This window comes from Kogia breviceps, chromosome X (genome assembly GCF_026419965.1).
Source record: "Kogia breviceps isolate mKogBre1 chromosome X, mKogBre1 haplotype 1, whole genome shotgun sequence".
Classification (NCBI taxonomy): Eukaryota; Metazoa; Chordata; class Mammalia; order Artiodactyla; family Physeteridae; genus Kogia; species Kogia breviceps.
Genome location: NC_081330.1, coordinates 124241280 through 124260350, shown reverse-complemented (window position 1 = coordinate 124260350; position 19071 = coordinate 124241280). Strand labels below are relative to the sequence as shown.

The following is a 19071-nucleotide window of genomic DNA, read 5'->3' as shown; positions in this document are numbered from 1 at the left end:
TCTCAGTCATTTTCCACTGAGAGTGAATATTCGCTTTTTAAAAGTTTTTAAAAAGGCTGTTTTTGGGCTTCCCTGGTGGCGCAGTGGTTGAGAGTCCGCCTGCCGATGCAGGGGACACGGGTTCGTGCCCCGGTCTGGGAAGATCCCACGTGCCGCGGAGCGGCTGGGCCCGTGAGCCATGGCCGCTGAGCCTGAGCGTCCGGAGCCTGTGCTCCGCAACGGGAGAGGCCACAACAGTGAGGCCCACATACCACAAAAAAAAAAAAAAAAAAGGCTGTTTTTTACGGTTAATTCCTTAACCCACCTGAAATTAGTTGTAGTTTATCACGCATTAGTCCACTTTTTTAGGCAGAATGGTTCTTCGTCTGGGCATGGTGTTTGTTCTTTTACTGTCCTTTGGGTTTTGTTTGGTAGGGTTTTACTTCATGTCTATAGTCCAGTTGATAATGACCTGTCATTATCCATTTTGAGCTATCCTTGTTAGGCTTTGGTATCAGGATTATGCTAGCCTTGTTCACTCTACAGGTGCAGCCCATTCTAAGGAGAAATTCTGTTTCTTGTTTGCAGCTGGCCATTCAGTTTGTTTTTCTAGCGTGATCAATGGAAGGGGGGATTTTGGCAGGGGAGATTTTTACTTTCTCAGTCTGAGCTAATTTCGTTTCTCAGTTTAATGACCTGAGTGAGTTCTAATTTTTTACAATTCTTTGAAGTTTTGAGTGGCCTAATTCACTTTCTCTTCGGGTGTTTGGAAGGAATCTGTGTTTATGATTAAGTACAGAGTCATATGGGTATCTGGTAAATGAAGTTTATGAAAAATCTTCTTTTTCGTTAGTTTGAGTCTGCTCTGTCAATTGCTGAGAGATGTGCTGAGGGTTCCGGGTCCCTGAGTCTTGTGTCTCCTACTTCCCCTCCCCCCACAATAATTGGCCTTCTTTCTTTCTTTTTTCTTTTTTCTTTTTTTTGAGCAAAGAAAGGTTTATTGCAGGGCGAAGCAAGGAAAACAGGTGGCTCATGCTCAAACCTGAACTCCCCTATGGTTTTTGGGGGAGAAGTTTTCATAGGCACAATTTGGGGTGAGGGCTCTGTCCTTATTTGTGTCTTAGGGACGTTGCAAGCTTTAATTCTGAATAGATTTCCCTCTTGGCACTGGCTGCTGGAAAGCCCCCGGCCAGTTTTTGGATTCCTTCCAGCGAGTGCTAGATGGCATGCTTTTTGGGTGTGTCAAGATGCAAATTCATCTGTAATGTCATTCCACTGTTTGCTACTCTTTTACTCTGCTTAAATCCCTCATTTAATTCTTAGCCATTTCAGTACTTGTTTGCAAGACACCCTAAATCCTTTTGTTAATTAAGCTGAATCTAAGTGTATTTCTTTGTTACTACGTTACAAATTTAATTAAACCACTAAATTTTACTGGTGGAGGAGGCTTTAGTTTTCTCCTTTCAGTTACTTAACTGTATCAGATGAGGCACAGCATATATAGTCTGTTTAGTGTAAATGTGTTTTTCACTATAGGATTTTTTATTTTTGAATTTTCGAATCTTAGTTTCTTATACGTCATCTATTTTATATATATCAGTGTATCCATGTCAGTCCCAATCTCCCAATTCATTCCACCACCGCCCCACCCTCCGGCCACTTTCCCCCCTTGGTGTCCATACATTTGTTCTCTACATCTGTGTCTCGACTTTTGCCCTGCAAACCGGTTCATCTGTACCATTTTTCTAGGTTCCACATACATGTGTTCATATACGATATTTGTTTTTCTCTTTCTGACTTGCTTCACTCTGTATGTCAGTCTCTAGATACATCCACATCTCTACAAATGACCCAGTTTTGTTTCTTTTTATGGCTGAGTAATATTCCATTGTATATGTGTGCCACATCTTCTTTATCCATTCATCTGTCGATGGACACTTAGGTTGCTTCCATGTCTTGGCTATTGTAAATAATGCTGCAGTGAACGTTGGGATGCATGTGTTTTTTGAATTATGGTTTTCTCTGGGTATATGCCCAGTACTATAGGATTTTAGATACACATATAAGTTCTGTTCTATACTAATAGAGAACTATATATAGAACTAATACGTTCTCTTTAGCTAAAGGATAGAAGAAAGAGACGTAACGAGAACTTTGTTTCTTGTTTGTATTCTGTTAATAACAATTCCTTAGATGTTATTTACTGGTGAACCCCATGAATCTAGGCAGTGTACTCTTAAGCTCCACCCAATTGTATGTTTCAGATTATGTGCAAAATAAATTAGAACAAGTATCCAGCAGTTTGATTAGGGGACTCTCTTAAAACCAAAAAGAATAATAACACTGGTATTATAACTTTGAGAAAATTAGCCACCTTGAGCCTAAATTTCCTCATTTATAAAATAGGGGAAAATTATTATATTTCATGACATGTAGAATTGTAAATAGTCCACGTGAAAGTGAATCGTAATAAGCCTATTTTGGGTTTAGTGATTTTTCTCTTGTGTATACTATTTCCCTTTGGGGAACCTAATTTTATTTTGATCAATATACTTGAATATATTTAACCCAGTATTATTTTCGTGTCCTCCAACAATTTGCAGAGAGGTAAGGAAGTAGCAGAGTTTTCTCCTGTATTTGGTACCCCAATGAAAAGTTGCTGAACTGGGCTCGTAGGGAAGCGAAGTTAGTCTCACCACGTTCTGGCTCACCACCAGCTCACTTGGAAGCTGGTGAAAGCAAGCTACTCTTTCTAGAACCCACTGGGTTGCTTGTCTCGCAGGGTAAGACAGAGTGTCCAGGGGAAGGTTCCTAACTTGTGGCCATGGATTTAGAACCATTCTGGAAACAAAAGGAAGGATTCTAATTCACGTGACAAGTCCGTGTCCCACCAGTGGAAAAACTCCTGCTGAAATTTTATTTTCTCTGTTGTTTCATTTTGTATTTGATCTAGACGCAACTCCGAAACCAGCTAATTCACGAACTGATGAACCCTGTACTGAGTGGCGACGTGCAGTTCCCGTCCGTCTCAGTGGAAGGGAGCTCCCTCTTAATAGGAGCGTCCAACTCTCTAGTGGCAGATCACTTACAGAGATGTGGCTATGAATGTTCACTTTCTGTCTTCTTTCCCGAAAGTGGTTTGGCAAAAGAAAAGGTAACGTCTTTGCTTTTCTGTCTCTGAATTTTCTGTTAACAGCTTCTGCCTCAGGTAATAGCTAAGTGCTCCTTGGCTAGCTGGGTCCCTTTCTTGCTTATCTTTGAAATTACGTCATTTATTTGTTAGAATGTGACAGAGGAGTATGCAGTCTGACATTGTCACCAATTCCTTGGTATCTTGATTTGTCTTTATAAAATTGTGGTGTTTGGGAGCTAGAAGTGATCTGACACTCCATGTAGTCTGAGGACGCAGAACTGCCATTTATGTGGAATGTCTGCTGTGAGGCCGGCGCTGCTGGTCACTGTGCAGGTGGTACGTGTATTGCAGATGAGGATCCAGGGTCTGGAGAGGTGGGGTGATTTGCTCAAGGTCACGTGATTTGTAAGTGGCAGTGCAGGGTAGTAAATCTAGATCTACACTGTGCCATCTTCAGTATGCTACAGCCTTTTCAGATATTTGTCGTCTTTGTGATGACCTAAGAGAAGTGAGGGATGAGTAACTTTTGAAAACCTGTGGGGTTCTGAAATATTAGAACACCTTTTACCACTTTCCTAATTATTGTAACTATCTTTCCACCAACCACTGAACGTACTAGTCACACTTGGTTATTTTAAAGGCAGATATAGCACACTTTCCCTGGTTTTTTTAATAGACTTCATTTTTTAGAGCAGTTCAGGTTCACAGCGAAAATGAGCAGAAAGGGAGACTGCCCATCTGCTCCCTAACCCCACCCGTGCAGGCCTCCCCTGCTATCAACAGTTTTTACTCCGTACATTTTTACGTTCAGTGAACCTACATTGGCACGTCATTATCACCTGAAGTCCATAGTTTACATTAGGGTTGAGTCTTGGGGTTGTCCCTATGTTTTTACTCTTTATCTTGGCCATAATTGTCCAGAAGTGTGGTATTCGGGTGTTTTAAGAGAACAGCAGTGTTATTATTGGAAAAAGTTAAAATTTAAATATGCTGTATTTATTCATTAACAATCAGATTTGACCAGCATTAGGAATTCTTTGTTGATCCTTCTGACTTTCTAATTACATTTCATAATTTTGCTTCTAGAATGAATAATGTGTCAATTATATGGTTATAGCAGTGATTATCTAGTTCACACACTTAAAGGTTTCTATACTCTAAAATACTGGGCAGAATATTCTTTAATGGAAATCTAATTGTAGATGGTATCAATGTTCTCAGGGTAGATACAGCATGTATTTCTGTAGTATGTATTGTTTACTTAGAATACTCAAACTCTTTGACCACATGTATATGTAAAATAGTTTTAAACATTTTGTAGTTGTAAAGATAGTACAAACAGTTTATTTACATTTTGAAGCAATAGTAATTTTAAAATGTCATTGCATTTGAAAAACCGTGGAATGCACTCATATATTCATTGGTGCCTCAGATGTTTAAGTGTTTGTCTGTAAGGCATTAACCATTTCTGTTATTTCTGTTAGGCACATCTTTTTTTTTTTTTTTTTTTTTTTTGCGGGCCTCTCACTGTTGTGGCCTCTCCCATTGCGGAGCACAGGCTCCGGACGCGCAGGCTCAGCGGCCATGGCTCACGGGCCCAGCCGCTCAGCGGCATGTGGGATCTTCCCAGACCGGGGCACGAACCCGTGTCCCCTGCATCGGCAGGCGGATTCTCAACCACTGCGCCACCAGGGAAGCCCTAGGCACATCATTTTTGATGTGAATTATTTGGAGGTTAATTACGTGATCAAGAGAAAAATTTTGTCCTTTTGACTGCAGCGTTTATTGTAACTTAATATAAGAAAGCTTACATGTTACATTATTAGCATAGTTATAATCTTATTTAGTGTGAACCATGATTTTTAGTCTTAAATTGGGATGTTTCGGAATATATCACTTACACATTGATGTTAAATTCTGTGTACTTTTTTTTTTTTTAAGGTATTTACTATGCAGGATCTATTACAACTCATTAAAATCAACCCTGAATCCAGTCTCTATAAATCACTGGTAGGATTGTTTCGTTTTTGTAACCTGCTTTGGTTTGTTAATAATAAATGAATAGTTGAATAAAGGTAAAATATTTTCTTTTAACAGATTTCAGGATCTGATAAAGAAAACCAAAAAGGTAGGAGCCTTCATCTTTGTAGAGAATAGGAACATTTTTGTTAAGTATTGTTTTGTATAAAAGTATGAAACTAATAATTTTCAGGTGGAAGAATAGGGAATTTGAATTGAATCATTTGACTTTTTTCCTTGCTGACAATAACTTTTTAAATAGAACGATTCATCTGTTTTACAAATGTGGATCCTTTCCCCAAAATTTTAACCTTTTAAAATCGCTGTTAACTCAAATGAGAAAACTAGAGACAGCATCAAGAGCCCTACAAACAGACTGAAAGCTGGTCTTTGTAGAGATACCCACTGTTTGGAACATTTCCAAAATAAAAACAAATAATGTTTAGGCCACTATCTTTGTATCCTAGATAGGCCCCTAAGTACAATATATAGAGTATTGTATTAATATTGGCTTAAAGAATGAAATATCTGTTCAGTAATGTGCTTTTTAAAAATTGTTTATATAGGCCTGATAAATTGCTTTAATTTTGGCCTTGATAATAACCTTCAAAGAGTCCATAACTACTGTGAGATAATAGAAAATGTATGTATTGGTCTCTGCCCCCAGTCCCTGGCACACAGCTCCCCAAATCCTTGTAATTTCCTAAGTGACAAGAACACAAGGAGTTTATCTTGTTCTAGTATTGGTCTTTGACCTCCATTCTTGACACAGGTCTCCTGAAACCCTTGTAATTTCCTGGGTGATAGGAGTGTCTTGTGTTTGAATGAGCTAACACTACATGGGTCCCTGGATGGCTCCTGGATGAGGGCTGGTCACTGGAAAGACCAAGCCATGATTAGAAGCTTGAGATTTTCAGCTTTGCTCCCCCATCTATTGAAGGGAGGAGGACTGAAAATGAATAATCAATCATTTTTGTGAATAATCGATCATGAATGTGTGATGAAGCCTCCATAAATGCCAAAAGTATGGGGTTTGGAGACCCTCCAGGTTAGTGAACACATGCAGGTGCTAGGAGATTGGCACACCTAGAGAGGGCATAGAAGCTCCGGGGTCCTTCCCACATGTACCTCACCCCGTGTATCTCTTCTGTTTAGCTGTTCAACTGTATCCTTTATCATATCCCTTTATTATATATAAATATATTTTATTTATTTTTGGCTGCGTTGGGTCTTCGCTGCTGCGCATGGGCTTTCTCTAGTTGCGGTGAGCGGGGTCTACTCTTTGTTGCGGTGCACGGGCTTCTCGTTGTGGTGGCTTCTCATTGCGGAGCATGGGCTCTAGGCACGTGGGCTTCAGGTTGTGGCACACGGACTCAGGAGTTGTGGCTCATGGGCTCTAGAGCACAGGCTCAGTAGTTGTGGCACACGGGCTTAGTTGCTCCGCGGCATGTGCTATCTTCCCGGATCAGGGCTTGAACCCATGTCCCCTGCATTGGCAGGCGGATTCTCAACCACTGCGCCATCAGGGAAGCCCCCTATCATATCCTTTAATAAACTGGTAAACGTAAGAAAGTGTTTCCCTGAGTTTTGTGAGCTGTTCTGATACCGTAATGAAGCCCAAGGAGGAGGTTGTGGGAACCTCCTGTGTATAGCCAGTTGCTCAGAAGCACAGGTGACAACCTGGGCATGTGACTGGCACCTGAAGAATGTATAGGAATGGTGTCAGGGGGTGGTCAGTGTGGGACTGAGGTGCTTAACCCATGGGGTCGGATGCTGCCTCCCGGTGGACAGTGTCAGAATTGAGTTCAAGTGTAGGCCCCCCACCCGGTATCGCAGAGAATGGCTTGGTGTGAGGAAAAGCCCCACACACTGGGTGACCAGGAGTGTGGGAAGTAAGTGTTGTGAAGTGTTCTGTGTAAAAGTCAAGGGGCTCACAGGGAGGGGAGAGATGGGAGGGAAGAGGTGGGTTTTTCCCTACCCAGAAGGAGGGAAGCTGAGGTTTTTTCCCTTTACAACTGCTGTGGGTGACAGGCCACAGGCTGGACTTGATGATGGACTTGGTAGTCTGAACATACGCGTTTACAGGCAAGTTAGTTACCAACTTAGTTGTTGTTTAGATCTTTTCCAAAAAATCCGTAACATCATGTAATGGCCTTTTTGTGTTAGTGTGCTCCTTGATTTTGTCTGTTGCCAGCATTGCTACCATCCCTGCTGGGACGTTAATTCAGGACTTGCCGTTTGGCAAACCCTTGAGTACCTACTTTCTGCCAGTCATTATTCTGTGACTTAACTGCCTGGTCTCCCGGGAGTAATGTTAGCAGAGGGTAAGTAAATTGGATCAAAAGACATTCTGTTTTTATTTTACTGTATTATTGAAGTATAGTTGACCTACAATGTTGTTAATTACTGCTGTACAGCTGAGGGATTCCGTTATACATACATGTACATTCTTTCATATTCTTTTCCATGATGGTTTATCACAGGATATTGGATATAGTTCCTTGTGCTCTACAGTAGGACCTTGTTGTTTATCCATCCTATGTATAATATTTGGATCACAAGACATTCTAGATCACCTGCAAAGTAGGTCATCCTTACTGAAGCTGAGGATGGTAGGTGATCCTAGGTTGTAGATTCTATGGCCGTGCTGTTGAGTGTAACTCTGTGATGGGAATGTCCGTATGTGTGTTGCCTGATACGGTAGGCACTAGCCACATGGGGCTGTTGAGCATTTGAAATGTGGCTAGTGTGACTGAGGAACTGAGTTTTTAATTTAAGTAGCTCCACGTGACTAGTGACTGTCCGGTCGGACAGCACAGTTCTAAGTAAATAGCTGCTGTCTGTAGTGTAACTATTTCAGAAAGGAGTTTAGGGCTTGAAGGGATATTAAGAAATAATCCATTTATTTATAGGTATTTATACTATTAAAAATAGCTTTTCGTCTTTAAGCACTCTTTAAATCCCTCTAGTTCAGAAAGACATCTGGCTAACATTTCTTGCCAGCTTTACCCAGCATCCTAGTAAAATTTCTGAAACTCAGAAAACCTGAGTTGCAGACATGTCATGCATCCTAATGACATAGTTTGGATAGAATTCTTGGCTAACAGTAAAGCAGCTACTGTTAAAATGAAATGATTTAAAAATTGGTGGCTCCCCATTAAGAGACTGAGACCATCAGAAAACATGTAAGAAGATGTTTTGTACCTAACTTGTGTATTCCCTGACAGAGATCTTTGGTCTTAATCTTACTGTGTCTATACTTTGAGGGTGCTGATCTGTTGCATGGTTACAGTACTTTCCCCCTAGATTCCACTCACACATCCTTCCCACCGCTATTTTTCCTTTCAAACATAATGATACCCAGAAAATAGCTGGCCAGAGAATTCGGACACTGGCTCTTTTCTTTCTGGAAGTTAAAATCCTTGCCTGTGATTGGCAAAAGGATAGATAGATAGATAGATAGATAGATAGATAGATAGATAGATAGATCAGTGGGACAGAATAGAGAGCCCAGAAATAGGTCTTCATAAACATAGTCAACTAGCCTTTAACACAGGCAATTCAATGGAGGAAATATAGTCTTTTCAGCAAGTGGTGCTGGAACAGTTGGACATTCATATGCACAGATATGAACCTGGACGCAGACCTTAGACAAAAATTAACTGAAAACGAATCATATCTAAATGTAAAACATAAAACTTCTGGAAGAAAACATAGAAAATCTTTGTGACCTGCTGTTTGGCGGTGAGATATAATACCAAAAGCATGATACTTGAAAGAAAAAATAGACCAGTTAGACTTTATTAAAATTTAAAAACATCTGCTCTATGAAAGTGAAAAGACAGATTACAGACTGGGAGAGGGTATTGGCAAAAGACATCCGATAAAGGACTTGCATCAAAAATACACAAAGAACTCTGCAAACTCAACACTAAAGAGATAAGTCAGTTAAAAAACGGGCAAAGGATCTGAACAGATAGCTCTCCAAGGAAGATATACAGGGGGCAAATAAGCGTATGAAAAGATGCTGCACGTTATTTGTTAGAGACATGCAAATTAAAACAAAAATGAGGGCTTCCCTGGTGGCGCAGTGGTTGAGAGTCTGCCTGCCGATGCAGGGGACGCGGGTTCGTGCCCCGGTCCGGGAAGATCTCACATGCCGCGGAGCGGCTGGGCCCGTGAGCCATGGCTGCTGAGCCTGCGCGTCCGGAGCCTGTGCTCTGCAGTGGGAGAGGCCACGGCAGAGAGTGGGCCGCGTACCACAAAAAAAAAAAAAAAAAAAAAAAAAAAAAAAAAACCAACCAAAAATGAGATAACATGGCCAAAATCCAGAACACCTTCAGCGCTAAATGCTGGTAAGGATGTGGGGGAATAGGAACTGTCACTCATTGCTAGTGGAAATGCCAAATGGTACAGCCACCTGGGGAGAGAGTTTGGTGGGGTTTTTTAAAAAAATTTATTTATTTTTGGTTGCATTGGGTCTTCATTGCTGCGTATGGGCTTTCTCTAGTTTTGTCGAGCGGGGGCCACTTTTTGTTGCGGTGCGCGGGCTTCTCACTGCAGTGGCTTCTCTTGTTGCGGAGCATGGGCTCTAGGCGCGTGGGCTTCAGCACTTGTGGCTCGCGTGCTTAGTTGCACCGCTGCGTGTGGGATCCTCCCAGACCAGGACTCAAACCCATGTCCTGCGATGGCTGGTGGATTCTTAACCACTGCCCCACCAGGGAAGCCCAGTTTGGTGGTTTCTTAAAAAACTAAACCTAGTCTTACCATACAATCGAACAGTCATTGTCTTAGATATTCACCCAAGTGACTTGAAAACTTAAGTCCACACAGACACCTGCACGTGAATGTTTGTAGCAACGTTATTCATAATTGCCAGAAATTGGGAACAACCAAGATGTTATTTGGTAGCTGAATGGATAAACGAGCTGTGTTACTTCCAGATAGGGAAATACTCTTCAGCTAAGACGAATGAGCTACCAAGCCATGCAAAGAGATAAATGAATCACAAATATGTATTGTTAATGTAAGAAGCCTGTCTGAAAAGGCTATGTGCTATATGATTCCATTTATGTGACATTCTGGAAAAGGCAAAGCTATAGTGATAGTAAACACATCAGTGGTTGCTAGGGATTTGGAGGGAAGGGGTAGGAGGTTGAAGAGGTGAAGCACGGGATTTTTTTTTTAGGGTGGTGTTAAGTATTCTTACGATACCTGTAATGGTATGATACATGGCACTAGACATTTGCCTAAAACCTGTAGAACTTTACAAAGAACAAGCCTTCATGTATGCAAATTTAGAAGGTCAGGTGATCTCAGGATGGAATGTGGACTGTGACAAAACAATCTAGTAACCTCACTGAAGGGGGTGGGGAAAAATATGCTGAGCTATCTAACTTTGGAAAGGAATGAAGACTAAGCCGAAAGATGGAAGGAACTGTACGTAGGCTGTGCATTCAAGGTGAGAGTTATTTCTCATGGGATTGCTGGTTACCAATTCTGAAACCATGATACACGTATGCTGGAACTGAACAATTAAGTGAGTGGATAGAAGAGGGCGGGAGCCAGGTGTTCACTGCTGGAGTGGGAATTTACAGATAAACAAGGGAAGGAGGCTAGGATGATCCAGATGGTAATGGCTTAGTTGGGGACATTAGTATGAACTCATATTTAGCTTAATATAGATACAGATGATACATAGAGATACTTATAGCTATGTTTGTGTATACAGGTTAGTGTACATTTGTATTTCCTTGCTGTCTAGGCTGAGGGGCTGGAAGCAGTGACACCCCAGTTTCAAGGAGCACACCTCGAGCCCAGTTTGCAGTACTAAGATTCGGTTTTTGATACCATATTCCATAATAATAGGAACCAGGGCTCCTTGGAGCAGCGATTGATTCCAGGAGTGGAGCAGAGACTATACAAGATGAGCCTGGAGCCCCTTACAGTGCTAGAACCGAAGGAAGCGCTTAAGACAAAAACCCACGATGAAAGTGCTCCCAGAGGGCGAAGCTGGAACAATTGGAGCAACAAGAGAAAAGAGTGGGTTTTATCAGTGAGTTGTAGAATTACACATGAATTATAATTACCAAGGTATAAAACAGGAGTCCATACTGATATAAATAAATGACTGGATAAAGGAGGAGGCTAGACGTATCCTTCTTGGGTGGGGGGTGTGGAGGGGAGAGAGGGGAAGCGGAACTAATTAGGGGCCTGCAGAAAGCACTGCAGAACTGGAAGAAGGCAACAGCCTTAGAAATGGAGAGGTGGAGGAGCACACCGCCGAAGATGACCTCCTGCAGGATCTCGAAGATTTCTGCCAAACGTTGACCTTTGTCCATAGAGGGAGCCAAGGTCTGGCCTCAGCATGACAGCAGGAAGGGATGAGGTGAGAACAGGCTGCTAGGAAATGGTCAGAAGAAGAGGGTGGATGAGACAGAAGAGTTGCAAGGCAATGAATATGAAGGAACAAAGTTTATATCTGCAGTAGGGGAAGTAAAAGAGTATATTGTGTGGTATCACTTATAGGTTCATTTGTGTCATTTTAGATTCCACATATCTATGAAACAGACTCGCAGACATAGGGAACCGACTTGTGGTGGCCAAGGGGGCGGGGATGGGAGAGGGATGGACTGGAAGGCTGGGCTGAGCAGATGTGAGCTATTATATATGGAGTGGATAAATAGCAAATAAATAACAAAATAACAGCAGAAATTAACTTTGTCAGTTAACTTTACTTCGATTTAAGAAAACAGTATATTGTAGTATCTTCAGTAGAAAAGAAAAATAAGCTTTTAACTTGGCTGATGTAGAAGTCCATTCATCTGTTCCAAGAAAGTGAAAACTTCTAAAATTTATACTCGTGACTCAAAAAAAAGTTTCGGCAAATTTCCTGGCGGTCCAGTGGTTAGGACTCTGTGCTTCCACTCCCAGGGGCCTGGGTTTGATCCCTGATCGGGGAATGAGGGTCTCACAAGCTGCACGGCGTGGCCAAAAAGAAAAATTATTTTTGAACTATTCAGAAGGGTATGAAGTGAAAGAAGAGTAGGAATTTCTGGTCATATTCTCTAGTTTTCACTTTCTGCTGGTAACTAGAACGAAGAGTGTCTTGTTTATCCTACCAGAACTTAGTTCACAGGTGTCAAAGTCTATATGTAATTAAAACATATACGTGGGATCATATTATAGATACTGTTGTGCAGTTTGCTTTCTTTATCCACCAGTATATCTTTCTCTAGCTGTGTACTTGGACTAATTATTTTTTGGAATGTATTTAATTCACCCCCTGTTGATGGAGATTTTATCGTTTCATCGCTTGGTCTTTGCTGTTAGAAGCATGCGGTGTGCGGTGCCACACCCTTTTGGGAAAGTATAGTTGTGTAAATGCAGAGAGGTGGAATGACTAGGTTAAAGGGCACTTGCATTTTGAATATCCATAAACCCGGACGAATTTCCCTCCCAAGTGAAAGAGCACGCCTGCTTCCCGCTCCCTTGCTGACACTTAGAGTGATAAGGTTAAAACTTTGGTAATACAGTTATCGGGAAAATACGATCTTTCTGTTGTAGTATTAATTTGCATTTATTTATAATTTTGTTCATGTTTATTCAACATTGAAAATTTTTCCTGTGAGCTTTGTCCCTGACTTGCCCTGTTTTTCTGTTTTCTTACTGATTTGTAAAAACTCTTTGATGTTTATGAAGATTAGTTCTCTGTCTCTGTATTGTGCCAAATAGCTGTTTCCAGTGTATCATTTGTCTTTTGACTTTGCTATTTCACGCCACATAAAGTTCTTAATTTGCACGTTTGATGACTATTTCTCCTTATTGCCTGTAGGTTTCTGTATCATGTTTGGAAACGCTTTTCCTCAGAAATTATTCTTAAAAGATACATGATGTAAAAAAGATAATGTTATAAAAACAAGATTGTATAAACAGTGAATGAGCAACAGTTGAATGAAAGAAAGTTGTGAAACGAAACTCTACACATTGTGTCTTTTAGGTTTTCTCCTGCAGTTTCTGAAAGAATTGGCAGAATATCATCAGGCTAAAGAGAGTTGCAGTATGGGAACTCAGACAAGTTCAACATTTCCTGTCAAAGACTCCCTTGGTAATTATGGTCTTCCGTAATTTCACTTTTTCCATTTTCTCTTTTGAATGAAGCAGATGACCTGATGTACCGTATTATGTATTTGTTGCTTGACTGGGCGGGATGCAGGCTGCTGGCGGCAGGGGCGCTCCTTTTTTCTGGGATCACCGCTGGGAGGGCCCAGGAACTGCTCTCCAGGGCTGCCCCTCCCTTCATGACCGCCAAGGCTTTGCTTTCCAAATCTCGTGGGGATCCAAAGGCCCACTTCCTTGTCCGTTGGGTTGAACCTCTCTTGACTGGGAGGTTCTTCCCTGTGACTCATCTAACTTTATAGCCCCTAAAGTGAGAAGATCTTAGACTCTTTGCATTGCAGAGAACTAGAGAAGTCAGTGGGCCATCCCTTCATTTTATAAGTTGAGAAAACGGAGGTCACCAGAGGAAGAGCCATGTGGCAATGCCAAGTCTGGGTCAGAACTGATAATAGAGTCCAAGTTTTCTGGTCGGTGATCCAGAGCGTTTTGTGCTGTGCACGCTTTCTGTAATAGCATCCTGGCCTTGAGTTGTGTGCTCAGGAGAGAAGGGAAAACAGCTCGCTAATAGAATATGGTTAATCGATTTCTTGGCCCTTCCTTACTCTTAAACTGCACTAGTGCCTTTAACTTGTAAAAAGGTAAGTTCATAACTTGTAAAGACCGTATTGTATGACTATGCCTTTCATTATTTAGGTGTAGTTTTTATTCCATTAGAAACATAGAACATGCTTGTTCTACAGCAGTTCTGTTCAATAATATGAGCCACATGTGTAATAACAGTTTTCTGGTAGCCGAAGAAGAAACAGGTGAAATTTGTTTTGGTAATATATTTTATATAACTTAGTATGTCTAAAATATTATTCCAACATGAAATCAATATGAAAAATATTAATGAGGTATTTTACGTTTATTTTTTTTTGTACTTAGTCCTTGATATCTGGTGTGTCTTTTACACTTAGAGTACATCTCGTTTTGAACTGGTCACATTCCAAGTACTCAGTATGGCCAAATGTGGCTAGCGGCCTGCATTGGACAGTCCAGAGCATTTGGAAAGTCCAGAAAAGGAGATGGAAAGTTTTGGTGACCAGAGACATACCTGCCAATATTTTAATGTGTTTCTGGCAGACTTTTCTTCCTGTGCCTGCTTTTTGGTGGTATTGGTATTCCACATGGTTGAGATTGTACGTGAGGGCCAGGTTTGCAGTGTGCTACGTGGCTGGTTTCAAATCCACAGTTGGTTTGAGGGCTGCGGGTCTGCTGGAAAGAGTGCCAGAATGCGAGGCAATCGTAGACCTGGCTTTAGCCCCACTGATGCCATTATAGAGTTGCTTCGCCCTCTGCACGTCACTTCAACTGTATGGGCGTCTGTTTCCTCTTCTGTGGAGAGGAGGAGTTGAAACACATGATCTTTGATTCATCTTAAGGTCAGTGTTTTGAAAATGAGTCAGCTTTAACCAAAGTCCAATGAAGAGCTCTCCCCCATGGCATTTAGACACTAGAAAGAGATGCCAGTGTTTTCTGACTTGAACTGTACTTTTTCTTTTCCCATGACATTTTACGTTGAGGATTCTGAAACATTCAGAAAAGCTGACGCAGTTTAATGGCACACACTTGTATACCTCAAGTCTGCCATGAAATGTGCATTATACTTGTGTGATCACTTAGGTGTCCATCCGTTAAGCTCTCTCACTTTTCTGATACGTTACCAAGTAAATTGCAGACATCCTTACACTTTCCCTAAAATACACTCTTTGTGTTTGCACAGAACTCTGGCCTCTTGCTCACCTGCCCGCGTTTCTCTAACCTCCTTTCGTGTGTTGTTTTTTGATAGCTGAGAAGCTTCAGCTTATTGACGATGAGTTTGCAGGTGCTTACCCTCAGCATCCAAAGTTAGAATCTTTAGAAATCAAGTTAAACGAATGTAAGAGAGAAATTGAACGGCAGCTACGGGCAGAAATGAGTCAAAAGGTAAGATTTATCTTGTTGTTACCTAGAGTGATGTTTTTGCTTGTCTTTTAATGTCTTTATCTTAGGTATGTGGGGAAATAACTAGAATCTTTACTAATGAGTGTGATACTATACTGTTGTGCACGTTATTTCTCTTGCCAGATGATGTCATTTCTTTATGACTTTTGAATGCACCCTATAAGTACAGTGAATGAGATGAAACAAAGACTAATTAAAACTAAATATATTTAGACAGCATTAATGTTAAACCTAACAGTGAAGAGAGAATGTTACTGTTTCTTTAGTATAGTTATTGGCATTTACAATTATTTGTCATCAATTGGCAGTTGAAGTATTTTAAAGATACTGAAATAGCGAAAATTAAAGCGGAAGAGAAAAGAAAGTGTGAGAAAGAATTAGCTGAGTTGCGGAGTGAATTTGAGAGAGCTTGTCAAGCAAAGTCTGAAGCCCTGATTTCTCGGGAAAAGATGACCCTTAAGAGAATTCAAAAGCACCAGGAGGTAATATTCTAAAATCATTTACCGGGTGGCTATTTCCGGGCCGTTTCCCAAGTAGGGACTGGGGTCAAGAACGCAAGGAGAAGTGTTGGGCTTGGAAAGGATGTGCAGACATCCTTCCTCTGAGATGGCTGGAGGGAAAGGACTGGGGACGGGACCATCCATGTTGGGAGTGGGAGAAACTCGTACCAAAGAGGCGGCAGATTTGAGGCTTCGGTAGCAGCTTGGGGGAGAGGATCAGAGGTGTGGAATGGCTGCTTGTAGTAGAGGAAGAGCAGCCCTGGGAAGCAGACAGGGCTGCCTGAGCTATGTTGAGGCCCCACCTGAGGTGGGCAGCCTGGAGTGGCAGTAGACCAAATCCAGTGCTTACAGGCGATGGCTCTGGCGCAGCTCTCGGGACGATGTGTAGTGTCGGTGAGGGCGGAAGGATAGAGGTGCTTGGGGAGAGGCGCTTGAGAGCGCCAAATTTCTTTTGCCTTTGGAAAGGCAGCCCATTTCGTGGAAGGCACTGGGGTTGGGTGGGGTGAGGAAGGCAGCCCAAGAGGAGGCTAATACAGGGCAGCAGGGAGGGTGACGGGGCCGTCTGGAAGACATCGAGAAGCAGGTCTGGGGATTCCTATGGGTGGAAGAAGGACGGGCCAAGAGGACAGAGTTGCAGGTGGAGGTGTCAGGTCAACACTGGAAAGAAAGCGCAGCGTGCTGCCGTGGGGGCAGAGGTGCGGTCCCCGGAGTGGAGGCGTCCAGGGCTGCTGGGGTCATCCATGTGGCCGTTTGATCTTGTCCCCCAGGAAGGTGGCTGGACGGGAGGTGGAGAGGTTGCCAAGTTGCGGGAGGGTGTGTCGGGAGGGATTGGATCCATTGCTTTGGGAAAAACAGGTTCCTTTGCCAAGGGCATGTCTTAGACCAGGCTGGATCTGAGGCCTTGTTTCCTGTGGACAGTGGGAGCTTCTATCAGGAAGTTCTGTTAAAAGTAGAAGGCTTGGGGGCTTCCCTGGTGGCGCAGTGGTTGGGGGTCTGCCTGCCGATGCAGGGGATGTGGGTTCGTGCCCCGGTCCGGGAAGATCCCACGTGCTGCGGAGTGGCTGGGCCCGTGAGCCATGGCCGCTGAGCCTGTGTGTCCGGAGCCTGTGCTCCGCAACGGGAGAGGCCACGACAGAGAGAGGCCTGCGTACTGGGAAAAAAAAAAAAAAAAAAAGTAGAAGGCTTCCTCCCAGCGTCCACCCTTGCTTAGAGCTTCTCAATAAGACCCAGTTATTTAATGGTAACTGTACCCCCTCTACAAGTTTTATATAGTAGTTCTGGGAATTGGGCTCGCTTAGCTATAAAATAAATGTTGGAGGCACAGGTGTTTGAGAAGCTTGGATTATGTTTATACTAACAGTGTCATGTTCAAGATAGGTGATGGACTAAGAAAGAAAGACAAATAGCATATGATATCACTTATATGACAAATCTAAAATATGACCCAAGTGAACCTCTGTGAAACAGAAACAAAATCAGGGGCATAGAGAATAGATGGGTCGTCCCCGAGGGGGATGGGGAGGCGGATGGAGTGGGAGTTTGGGATTAGCAGGTGCAAACTATTACATACAGAATGGATAAGCAACAAGGTCCTCCTGCAGAGCACAGGGAACGGTATTCAATATCCTGTGATAAACCGTAATGGAAAAGAATATGAAAAAGAATATTTGTATAACTGAGTCACTTGGCTGTACAACAGAAATTACAGCATTGTACATGAACTATACGTCAGTAAAATTAAAAGACAGATGACTGACTAGATCAGATCAACCAGTTAACAGACTCAAACCTTGCTTTAGTCACCTGATTCTCTGAAGGCACTGGAGAAGGTTGCCATCCTTGTGAACAGCACCGTGCCTTTATTCCACCACGTGGGCTGCCCCTCCCCTTCTCTGCCTGATAAAACCATCCAGTCTTTCGAAATCCAGCGGCAATGTCACGTGCTCGGGACGCCTTTCCTGACCCCCCACTGATGGGGTCCTTTGGGCTTTGTGCTGTCGAGTCGTGACGTACTTTGGTTGTGAAATCATCACACCGTAGTGTGACTGCTGGGTTGTCTCTCTTTCCCTGACTAAACTGTGAGTCTTTTAAAGGTGGGGACTCTCCTATATATATCTGTCCATCGTTGTGTATCCACCTCCCAGTGTGCCCATGGCCATGTGACAGGTGTTCAGGAAACCCTTGCTCAGGGAACACACCTACGTGGAAGTGGGGCCATTCATTCGGGACATCAGGCGAGCTTGCTGACTGAGCCAGAATGACCTCTGAATTGAAACTTTCAGACAGCGATGGAACTGTGGGGAGTCGTTTAAGTTGTATTGCTGAATGCACATTTTGTTTCATTTTTTCTTGCTGAAGGACTTAGTGAAATTTTGTAGTGTCTGAGAGATGTTAATTAAGTAATGAAATAACAAGACGAGGGATGTTAGGAATATAGGGTAGTGTGGCTTTACAGTCCTGGGGGGAGGAAGGAGTAAATTTTTGTGGAAAAAAAGGCAAAACATATACCTCGCATTGGAACCTCTTGCAAGTGAAATTGTTCCTCTGAGTGTCCGTACTTTGCTTTCTGGAATTTCGGAAGCAGGGTATTAGTTCAAATCTCTTGTTTTCTTTAGCTTGCTTGCTAAAAGTTAATACTTTCCTCTACAGAATGAAACAAAAGAAATGTATACTCAAAGGCAGCTTCTCTTAAAAGATATAGATTTGCTGAGAGACAGAGAAGCTGAGCTGAAGCAAAGGATTGAAGCTTTTGAATTGTAAGTAATGTGTATTCATTTTGGACTTTCAGAATGAATGAGATGCAAAAAAGAACAACTAAAAATGTCTACGTAGTCTAATATTAGTTGCAAAATAGAGTTCTTGGTTGTAAAGGTGATAGCACCTAACTTTCAAAAGGCGCAAGTTAAGAGAAAGAGGGATGAGTGTTTCACTTTTGAAATATTAGACACTGGGATGAAAGCAGAAGGAGGCACCATCGTCAGGCTTCAGTGAGACCGGACGATGATTTGCAGAAGCGAATAACGCTTTAACAGATCATACGTTTCGCATTTATGTTCAGCCATTCAGATCTCAGTTTCATGTGTGTGTAGTAACTGAATTCCAGAGTCAGACCTGCCACACTGACCTGCTCTGCTGGCAAAAAAGGGAAACACGGTGGCTCTGAGTTGACTTGTACTGGGTCAAAGTATTTCCTGTGAGATGTGTGTGTTGCTTTCTCGAAGTGTTCACCAACGTTTCATTCTTCACTTCTAACCTGGGATTCATAGCAAGCTCAGCAGTTTTATAGTTTATGGGATAAACCTTCTTTCCCATTTGGTATGTGCCATTAATTGACAC

General features: G+C 42.3%; 1 protein-coding gene across 17 annotated transcripts in view; it reads left to right on the top strand.

The window, feature by feature from the left end:
• Positions 1-19071, top strand: part of OFD1 (OFD1 centriole and centriolar satellite protein) — a 131915-nt gene that overhangs the window by 45692 nt on the left and 67152 nt on the right. For 11 of the 17 annotated variants that reach the window (XR_010838665.1, XR_010838668.1, XR_010838666.1 and 8 more), the window contains 7 exons: positions 2933-3133; positions 5054-5122; positions 5210-5240; positions 13131-13238; positions 15081-15217; positions 15544-15717; positions 18385-18491. Coding sequence is in view for 9 of the 17 variants with exons in the window: in XM_067023498.1 (XP_066879599.1) it covers positions 2933-3133; positions 5054-5122; positions 5210-5240; positions 13131-13238; positions 15081-15217; positions 15544-15717; positions 18385-18491 (827 nt within the window). In the remaining 8 variants the exon portion in view is untranslated. The remainder of the gene's footprint in view (positions 1-2932; positions 3134-5053; positions 5123-5209; positions 5241-13130; positions 13239-15080; positions 15218-15543; positions 15718-18384; positions 18492-19071) is intronic. The other 6 variants (XR_010838671.1, XM_067023504.1, XM_067023503.1 and 3 more) reach the window with 2 other exon arrangements.